Source organism: Asparagus officinalis, chromosome 4 (assembly GCF_001876935.1).
Source record: "Asparagus officinalis chromosome 4, Aspof.V1, whole genome shotgun sequence".
NCBI classification, from domain to species: domain Eukaryota; kingdom Viridiplantae; phylum Streptophyta; class Magnoliopsida; order Asparagales; family Asparagaceae; genus Asparagus; species Asparagus officinalis.
In genome coordinates, this window is record NC_033797.1 from 77,279,054 (window position 1) to 77,289,884 (window position 10,831).

The window sequence follows — 10,831 nt, forward strand, 5'->3', positions numbered from 1 at the left end:
TCAGCCCCTCCAGCTCACTTAATTATCAGAATCCCGAATCTACCCTTCCCGCCCACTCTGCTACAGCCTCCGTGCGTTGGTAACGGTGCCGCCCACTCCGCTTCTCTCTCTCTCTCTCTCTCTCTCTCTCTCTCTCTCTCTCTCTCTCTCTCTCTCTCTCCTCTCTCCCTCCCGCACTCTATCTCTGGCTTTCTCTCTGGCGAAAAACCAAAATCTGCTTCTAGGGTTAGGTCGAAACCGGATCGAAGATGGAGAAAAAATCGGCGAACGAATTCAAAGTTGTTCACCATCCTCCGCCGCCGCTGCAACGTCAGGAACATACACCAATGAACGACGAGCGAGAAGACTCGCCGTCACCTTCCAAGACTGACGAAGATCCTCCCTCGCCTTCCAAGACCGACGAAGACCCCCCTTTGCCATCTGAGACCGACCGTGGTACTGATTCTCTCACATCCTCCCCTGCCTCCAAGTCTTCGTCCACCCATGCGTCATCATCAGGGAATGGCAGCACCGATGAAGCCACCCAAACGTTGTTGAGTTTCCAGAGGGGTGTAAGGAGAAAAAGAAAAATTACAAGTTCACTAAACGCACCACAGAAATCCATAAAGAAGTAAGATAATGTTATATGTTATATTTTCCAATTTAGATAGATGTTATAGATTTAGTTGAATTGTGAACTATATGCCTGGACATTGGTTGAAGGACATGTTAGCTAATACCTTAATGTTAAATGTGAACTATATACCTCTTATTAATGTTAAGTTTGGCTGTTGTTTGTTAAGGTTTATAGCGTAACTGTTACAGTTCATTGTTGCATGTTAACTATTGGATGTTGGATGTTAAGTGTTGTTGATGTTAAATGTTTAATTATAATACAGAAAAAAGTCAGGTGCTGCTAAAATTAGACCCACTGCTAGTTTCGCCGCATATTATAAATTTATGAAAGTCCTCGAACCGAGAATGCGGCAGTGTCATTGGGATGCATACTAAGGGTGTACATTCCAGCATTATGTAAAGTTTGGCCCCCCAGCAGTAGATCGACCCACGCTGGAACTTGTATTGAGACACTATAAGGGTAATGAAGTGGCGTTTTCTCTGCCCGATGCCGAAAGTGGGAGAGAAAAGGTTGTTAATTTTGATATGGACTGGGTGCATGAACATACAGGTTTCCCAATTGATGGGGAAATAATTTACAATAATAGAGATCATTTCCCTAGGCTTTGGGTAGAGTATTTTGATGAACATTTTACTAGAACCCCAAAGAAATCAACGAAGAATATGCGGCGATATGTGGAAGAGCTACTGCAATCTCTTGTTGAATCAAGAAAGAAGAAGGATATTGAAGATTTTGTGTTACTGCAGATACTTTATCAATGTTCAATGATGTGGTGCCCTAGCAGTGTCCAAGGCATCCCAAGGCTCTTGTTCAAATATGTTGATTCAATTGAAAGAGTGAGGAATGTGGCCTGGGGGAAATACATCTATGATCAGACGAAGAAAGGAATTAAGATTGCCAGGGAAGGTCTGCACAGGACAGGAGTAAGCTATGTACCTGGATGCATGCCTTTGATCCCTGTAAGTTGGATTAACCTGTGCATGTGAACGCTTGCTTGTATTCTGTCAACTTACGTCAAGAAACCATTAAGGCTTACTGGTTCATGTTAACTATTCTAAGGATCTGGTTAACTATATTTAGGTTCATGTTAACTATAGTGTTTTCAGTATTAAAGTTGGTGTTGTCAGTGTTAACTATATTGCAAGATGAGTTCTGTTAACTATATTCATGTTTAAAAGATTAGTATTGCATACTAATATGTATTAATTGTTTGCAGCAATGGTACTATGAAATGACGGGGATTAAAAGATATGCCTTGAGCAATAGATTCAAACCACCCCTCACTAACTGGGTGAAGATTGGTGAGAAGTATGGATCTTTTCGAAAGCGCATAATAGTTGCCAAGGCTGCAAAAGCTAGCATCAAGGTTGTACATAAACCAATAGCTGAAATTGGCCCATCCGATGAGAAATATCCAATCAGAAGGTCATTGATGAGGCTTAGAAGGGAAGGGATTGTACCACAATTTCCAGCCGTACATAGGGAGGAGAAGAAAGCAGCAGTAAGGAAGAGGAAGATTGAAGAAGAAAAGAAGGTTGAAAAGAAGGAAGAAGAGAAGGAACATGAGAAGAGATGGTCAATAGGTTTGGTAAGTTCTAAGGTGCTAAATCACCATAGTTAACTATAAAACCACAACAGTTAATATGTTAGCAACAATAGATAACATGTTTTCTACAAGAGTTAACATGTTTGCCACAAGAGTTAACATGTTAGCAACAAGAGTTAACATATTAGCCACAAAAGTTAACATGTTTCAACAAGAGTTAACATATTATCACAAGAGTTAACATGTTAGCTACAAGAGTTAACAGAGTTAACATGTTACCTATAGATGATTAAAGAACCTTTAATTTATCTGTGTCAATTGTGGACCACTTACTGTTAACCTTTATAAACTTGATGTTAACTCTTTGTTATTTCTAAATTATAGATAATGTCAAAAGCCATTGATGAGGCTTTCAAAAGGAAAGATGAGATTGAAATGTTACCAGTTGAGGAGCAACTGTAATTTTGGAGAAATGCTGCTAAAGTAAACCAGAGACTTTGTCGTACACTGAGGGTCTCGAAGAAATTATATTGTCAAACTTTCATGAACGAGATTCGTAGACTTAACGAAAAGGTTAAGGGGTTGGACGAATCTTGTGACATAGTAGATCCCTTGATTTTAAAGAACAATGTGAAGAAGCTTATTGCACAGCAGCTAAAAGGAAACCCTACAGTGGAAGAAGAAGAAGAGGACAAGCATGAAATCGATGGAGAGAACAACTATGGAGAGAGAGACGACGTCACCATGAATGAAGGTGTCGAGGAAATGGGCAAGAACGAAGAGAGAGACGAAGTGATCAAGGATGAGGAGGACAAGCAGATGGTTGAGGATGAAGAGGGCTCGAATGGAGAGAGAGACGATGTTACCAAGAATGAAGTTGTCGAGGAAATGGGCAAGAGCGAAGAGAGAGACGAAGTGATCAAGGATGAGGAGGACAAACAGATGGTGCAGGAGGAGGAAGGTGTGGTTGAGAAAGTTCCACTCAGCAAAGGATTGAAGAGGCCGAGGAAGCCGGTGAACAAAAAATATGTGGATTATAGGAGTAGAGCTCCAAGCAAAAGAGCAACCAAGAAAGGTAAACTGGTTAGGACACCATTTACTGAGGATAAGAAACCGAGGGCTAAGGGATTGAAGTTGAAAGAAGGTGAGCACAAAGATGAACCCATTGTTGTTGGTGACACCCCAAAGAAAATAACAGTTTACCATGCATTGTTGTTGGTGACACCCCAAAGAAAATAACAGTTTACCATGACGACAGTGTTGGCAAGTGGGATGTGTTAAAAAGCACGTATTTAACAGATGTGGATCGTGCTACCTTAAAAGAGGTGAATGAGGGTATCCCTGATGTAGGTACGTTTAGCTTACGAGTGTTAGATAGCGCTGGGGCTTTTGTACATAACTACAGAATACCAAAAAATATTGTAGAGAAACTCTCAGCTGAGGAGAACAAATGGCTCGCGCAGTACTGCAAGGAGAAATGTAGACCGTAAGTGCTGATTTCAAAATGTAAAGCTTTCATGTTTAAATTTAAGCAACAAGGGTTAACATGTTAACCACGAGTGTTAACATGTTAACCACAAGAGTTAACATGTTAGCAACAATAGTTAACATGTTATCCACAAGTCTTAATAGGTTAGCGTCAAGAGTTAACATGTTATCCACAAGAGTTAACAGGTTAGCCACGAGAGTTAACATGTTATCCACAAGAGTTAACACGTTAGCAACAAGTGTTAACATGTTATCCATGACAGTTAACATGTTAAGTAATTTAATGCTAACTCTTTAATATTAACTGTGAACCTCTGTTTTTTGCTTGTTATGTTTGTGCATTTAGATGTTAGCTTTCATGTTTTAAATTTTAATCCTCCGTAACTTATTGCTTGTTAAGGTACGTATATGTCATAACTACTGATAACAGCGCAATTACATACCTGGAACTACTGTATATGATTCGTGGGGGAAGACTCGATGACAAAATAACAGAGGCATTCTTAGATAGATTACGACTATGGCTACAGTTACCAGAGAATGCTGACTTAAACAAGCAGTACGGGATTGTATCTACATATTTCTGCGTAAGACCAATCCTCATATAATTAGTTAACAGATAAGCTCTTATATTTAATATGTTAACAAGAATAGTTAACATGTTATCCACAAAAGTTAACATGTTTTCCACAAAAGTTAACATGTTATCTATAAGAGTTAACATATAGCCACAAGAGTTCACATGTTATCAATAAGGGTTAACATATTAGCCACAAGAGTTAACATGTTTTCCACAAAAGTTAACATGTTTTCCATAAAAGTTGACATGTTCTCCACAAGAGTTAACATGTTTTCCACAAGAGTTAACATGTTCTCCACAAGAGTTAACATGTTTTCCATAAAAGTTAACATATTCTCCACAAGAGTTAACATATTTTCCACAAAAATTAACATGTTTTTCACAAAAATAACATGTTTTCCACAAAAGTTAACATGTTTTCCAAAAAAATTAACTATATGAACTTGAACCATGTCCACATATTAAAGGCCGCTCTTTCTTAATGTGTTAATTTTGTGTAACAACATTCATTCTATGGAGACCAGGCTCATCTGCGGCTATATGAACTATATGAACTTTATATACAACAACATATTGCCGCTGGCCGATCAATACTCATATTGCCAATTATTCGTCATGACCATTGGCATTGTGTCGAAGTTAGATTGAATAAAAATTTAGCGTTGCACTATAGTTCAGTAACTCCCTCTGCTTACCTTGAGCCCGTTAACAAAATTATAAACTTCATGGACCATATGAAGGCCCCATTCGATCTTGAAAAGGTGTGTAGGACATTTCAATATAAGGAAATCCCCATGCGAGTCTCAAAAGGGAAGGTACATTAACATATGAACCATATTTTATTAAAGAATTTTTGTCTCTAAAACTGACCTGTAATATGTATTTATGTTTTGTTATTTGTAGCTACGATTGTGGGTTATACGTATACCTTTATGTACGGGTTATCCTACAGAAAGGTGATATTCTGCATGTTACGCCCGCCGATGATTCGTCGGCGGTAGTGCGTGCAAGGCTTGCAACGGAGCTAATAAAAGAAGGCTGGGAATTCAGAAATAGAAAGGGCACAATAGCCGTGGAGGACCCAGAATTGAAAGCACCTGCATGAGCCGTAAATGTTACAGTCTAAGGAAGAATGCTATGTAGATAAACAACTGTAAACAATCTTCATAATTTTCAGCTTGTATAGTGTATTAACAGCTAATGAACTAGTACCCGGAGAAAGTTAGCATGTTAGATGCGTAAGTTAACAATTATATCATGTCAGCTTCACTTGTTAAATATGGAGAAAGTTTATAACATATCAAGTTCACTTATTAAATAATACCGTATACGAAAAAAGTTAACATGTTATCATCAAGAGTTAACATGTTATCAATAAGGGTTAACATGTTATCAGCAAGGGTTAACATGTTAGCAAATAAATTTAACTTGTTTGCAATAAAAATTAACATGTTTGTCACAAGAGTTAACATGTTTGCAACAAGAATTAACATGTATGTCATAAGAGTTAACATGTTTGTAACAAAAATTAACATGTTTGCAACAAGAGTTAACATATTAGCTATAAGAGTTAACATGTTTGCCACAAGAGTTAACATGTTACCCAACATGTTATTTACAATAGTTAACATTTAATAGGTATATCTTAATAACCTTATAAAAATATTTTATATGTTAACTGTAACTTAACAATCTAACTGAGTAACTTTACAGATCAAGTAAGATAACATTTTTATTATAATTCACATTGGCATAGATATATTTCAGTTCATGTACATAGTTAACTATAAAAATATTATAAAGACCCAAACATATTTCAGTTCATGTACATCGGTAACTACAAGAGTCAACATGATGACAACAAGATTTAACATTTTATCATCAAGAGTTAACATGTTATCAACAAGGGTTAACATGTTATCGTCAAGAGTTTACTTGTTATCAACAATAGTTAACATGTTACTAACGAGAATTAACATGTTATGTCAAAGAGTTAACATGTTATCAAAGAAAGTTAACATATTTCCTATAAAAGTTAACATGTTATCCACAAGAGTTAACATGTTAGTAACAAAAGTTAACATGTTTGTCATAAAAATTAACATGTTTACGACAAGAGTTAACATGTTTGCTACAAGAGTTAACATGTTTGCTACAAGAATTAACATATTTTCCATAAGAGTTAACATGTTTGCAACAAGAGTTAACATGTTTGCCATAAGAGTTAACATATTAGCGATAAGAGTTAACATGTTTACCACAAGAGTTAACATGTTACCCAACATGTTATTTACAAAAGATAACATATAATAGGTGTAGCTTAATAACCTATCAAGAAAATTTTATATGTTAACTGTAACTTAACAATCTAACTGAGTAACTTTACAGACCCAAATAAGATAACATTTTCATTATAATTCACATTGGCATAGATATATTTCAGTTCATATACACAATTAACTACAAAAGTATTACAAACACCCAAACATATTTCAGTTCATATACACCGATAACTACAAAAGTATTACAAACACCCAAATATGTTTCAGTTCATATAAACAGTTAACTACAAAAGTATTACATACATCCAAAAGTGTTTCGGCAAATCCGCAACTCATATCAATCGGCGATCGGTTCATTGCAAGATGCGCGGTTATGACCTTCGGAGTGGCATCGAGAGCATTTCAAAGGTCGTTTGTACACTGTTCGATTGTTGATACGTCGTGTTTTATTTCTCCCCTTTTCTTTTGATAGTATGTGGTGAAAGTAGCTCGATCTCATCCCTTGGCACGCTTCGTTTCTCATAATCTGGTATAGGATAGAGAATCGGGTCATAGCTCTTTTTAAATGCTTCTATGGACATAAACCAATCGCAATATTGGTAAATGTCTCTCTTCATGTACGAGATGACTGCACATGCATGTTTACACGGAATTCGCATGACGTCCCAAGCACGGCAAGTGCATGTCTTCTTCTCCAAATCAACACGTGTAGTTTTATGTGCTTGCACTTCAAATATGTCAGCTGTAGCTTGCTTAACATCCAATGGACGACCTTTCTCTATATTTTCTTTAAGCACCATCTCTGCTTGTGGACAGAGATATCCAGCCCATTTATCTCCAAGTAACCGGCGATTACTCATTCGGACCATTATCTGTTTTCGAATATGCTTAACCATTTGTAGAATCCGTAACATTCTAGCTTCCCTTATCCAATTATTAAAAGACTCAGCGACATTAGATGTTACGTGCCCATACCTGAAATTATATATAACTTTATAACAGGTCACAAATAAGGGTTAACAAATAATTGAATAGGGTTAACATAATATGAATTACAGTTAACAGTTTACAGATAAGAGTTAACAGGTTATAAATAAGGGATGACACAAATAATTGAATAGAGTTAATTTTTTTGTATTACAGTTAACATGTTTACATATAATAGTTAACATTTAACAGTTAACATGTTTTCTACAAGAGTTAACATGTTATCTACAAGAGTTAACATGTTATTAAAAAAATTTAACATTTTATCCACAAGAGTTAACATGTTATCCACAAGAGTTGACATGTTATCCACAAGAGTTAACATGTTAGCCACGAGACTCAACATATTATCAACAAGACTTAACATGTTATCAACTCTGATATAGTTAACAACTCTGATATAGAATTTAACAAATCCAAAGATAACATGCTAAATAGCATAAGTTCATACATTAACATAGATATAGAACAACCAAATAATGTTACCTTATTCCCGGGAAGAATGCATTTGCCCATTGATCAGGAGAGTAGTTCATAGCAATGTTGTATGCCCTTGGATCCATGTCATATATCTCTTTCATGTACTCATTCCATTCTGCTATTGTGTATTTATAACAAGCACTTTGGAGTAAGTTCCCCAGAACATGAGTGTCCTTCGACTTCATACCCAAGTCCTTAAGCTTTAACCTGAAATTTTCAACAAGATGTAGAACACACCTCGAGTGTAGAGCTTCTGGAAAATACTCTTTTACTGATTCTTTAATTCCTTTGTCCGCATCAGAAATTATAACCAATTGGTGGGGAGGATTGTAAGGGTCAGCCCTCTCATAAAGTATGGACCATAGACCTTGGAGGAACCACTTCCAATTCATCAAATTCTCTTGATCACATATGCAATACGCTAAGGGAAATATACCTTGGTTCCCATCGTATGCTATGGCCGAGAGGAGAATAACTTTATATCGATCCTTCAAAAATGTACCGTCCAAAAATAGAAGGGGTCTGCATCCACTCAAGAAACCTTTGATGCATGCAGCATAACAAACAAAGAGTCTCGAAAACCTCCCCTCATTCTGGTCAACATGTATGTAATTGCCGAGATTTGTCTCTTTTACCATGCGCTCATACCTAGTCGTGTAAGAAGAAACAAACCAACAAGTTAACATGTTATCCGTGTAGCTTAACAAGCGACCAAAAAAAGCTAACACATTATTAGGGTAACTTAACAAGTTAACAAATAAAGTTAATAAATTATCAGCGTAACTTAATAATGTAACAGAGAAAGTTAACATGTTAGTGGTGAAACTTAACATGTTATCAATGTTATCAATGAACTTAACAAGGAACATGTTAACTATTTGTTTTAACAAGCAAACTTTGAAACTTAACAAGTTAACAATAAAGCTCAGCATTTACCATCGTAGTTGATCATACGACTCATATATATCCCCGTAAAGCTTCTCCTGTGCTCTCTCTTTCCCCCACCATATCTTACTGTAATCAATTCTAAGGCCGTAGTTTGTGAGGAACTCCTTTTGCACATCAACGGGTCGGATTTCTGGACGGACCTTCAGGAGTGGTTGTAACTGTGTTGCAATGAATTTACGGGATGCCCTTGAACGACCTGTATTTTGCCCGTACTGCCCACAAGTATGTTCATTAACAAACTTCTTGATCGATAGTCTATTTGCATTCTTAACAGGTGAAGCAAACAACATCCATGGGCACTCGTAAGTTTCTTTATATCGGCAATATACACGGATACGTTTTGGTTCGTTCTTTTTAAACTCATAATCAAACATTTTGGCCAGAGAATAGTATGTCAGCGCCAACCTTAATTCTTCAGCACTTTCAAATTCTTGACCCTCTTCAGTTAATGCATTATGCCACCAACCAGGAATCATTACTGTGTTGTTAATAATGTCATCAGAACGCACTACACTGCTACCACTGGGATTATCAATTGGAATTCTTTCAGAACCATGGTTTGCGGCAGAAGTACTATCAATAAACTTTGGCTTCAGTGTATTCATAATGCTGCACAAATATAATTGGTTTTTCTTAAAATAACGAATAGGACTTGTACTTAAATAATGCAGTACCCTTAAGAGTTAACACATATGCCCTAAAGCTTAACAACCTTCGGTAGAAAGTTAACATATATCAGTTAAAAGCTAACATTTAACCTGAAATAATTCGCTATGTTATCATTTCTCCACATTTTACTCACGCAATTCATAAGTTTTCAAATAAATTAAGTCTAAATATAACTTACATTTCAGGAGGTTGCTTCGGGGTGTTCTCACATCTGGAAACATCTACATCTATAGTAGCTCGAATATGGATCTCCAGACACCCGATATTACGGTTGTGCTCCACCATGCACTCCATATCATCCTCATTCTCGATCTCAAAACTCAGATCAGGGATCCTTTCAGATTTATAAACCATTGATAGCGTATCATAAGGAACCTTCAACCTCTCAGCCACGTCGAACTTAAACTCAAAAAAAGAGGTTGCACAAGTTACCCTTGAGAACACTGTTCTCTCACCCAAGGAAACCATGCAAATAAGGGGGCTCTCCGCCATAAATAAATGGGATTTAAGAGGAGTTATGAAGGGCACTTTAGGAGAAGTAGGGGGCTGAAGATCATAAGCCCTAACCGCAAAGATCTGCCCTTTGCACCATAAATACACTCTATTCAAAGCCGAGTGGGTTAACAGGATATATAATGGAGGGAGCACGCCAAAATTTCCCCCCAAAACAGCCATCATCTCGCCTTAAATGCGACGGGTAGGGATCGCCAGCGATCGGATCTCGTTTTTGAGGCACGGAGTTGAAGGCGGGGTTATTTTAGGGAGGCTGGGTGCAAATACGGGTGAGAGAAGTGTTTTTATGGCTCAGTTATATTTTTTGAATCTTTAAGGGATTAGCCACATGGGTCAAAGTACAGGGGGCTGAGCCACATTGTATTTTCAATTTTGGGGCCTTGAAGCAATTTTTCCTTAATTATTTATTGAATAAGTAGTTCAGAACAAATTTCGAACATGCGAGCGTGTGCACGTGCAACGCACCTGCTCTATATATATAAGAAAGCCAGGTTGTGCTCGAAAAACGACGGAGAAATGATGGAGGCACACTCTTCACCACACCTCCAACCATACCTCCCCTCCTGCTACAGTGCACCGGAGCCCACTTGAGATTTAAAACCTCCAACCATACCTCCCCTCCTGCTACAGTGCACCGGGGCCCACTTGAGATTTAAAATTTAAATCTAAAGTGGGCTCCGGTGCACTATAGCAAAAGGGGAGGTGTGGTTGGTGCCTCTGGT

At 37.3% G+C, this 10,831-nt stretch overlaps 1 protein-coding gene across 1 annotated transcript; it reads right to left on the reverse strand.

Annotated features, from left to right (window-relative positions):
• Positions 6,959–10,088, reverse strand: LOC109838960. Its single transcript, XM_020407392.1, has 4 exons — positions 9,775–10,088; positions 8,916–9,536; positions 7,986–8,627; positions 6,959–7,487 (listed from the first exon to the last, which is right to left on the reverse strand). Exons 1-4 carry the CDS (start codon positions 10,086–10,088, stop codon positions 6,959–6,961), a joined length of 2,106 nt encoding a protein of 701 aa, XP_020262981.1.

Excerpts from the sequence above, each read along its gene's own strand:
- LOC109838960 (XM_020407392.1), bottom strand. The coding sequence starts at position 10,088 with ATGGCGGAGAGCCCCCTTATTTGCATGGTTTCCTTGGGTGAGAGAACA. Across the intron at positions 9,537-9,774 it reads CCGAAGCAACCTCCTGAAAT|CATTATGAATACACTGAAGC; the intron begins GTAAGTTATATT and ends ATATTTGTGCAG. Across the intron at positions 7,488-7,985 it reads GCATTCTTCCCGGGAATAAG|GTATGGGCACGTAACATCTA; the intron begins GTAACATTATTT and ends ATATAATTTCAG.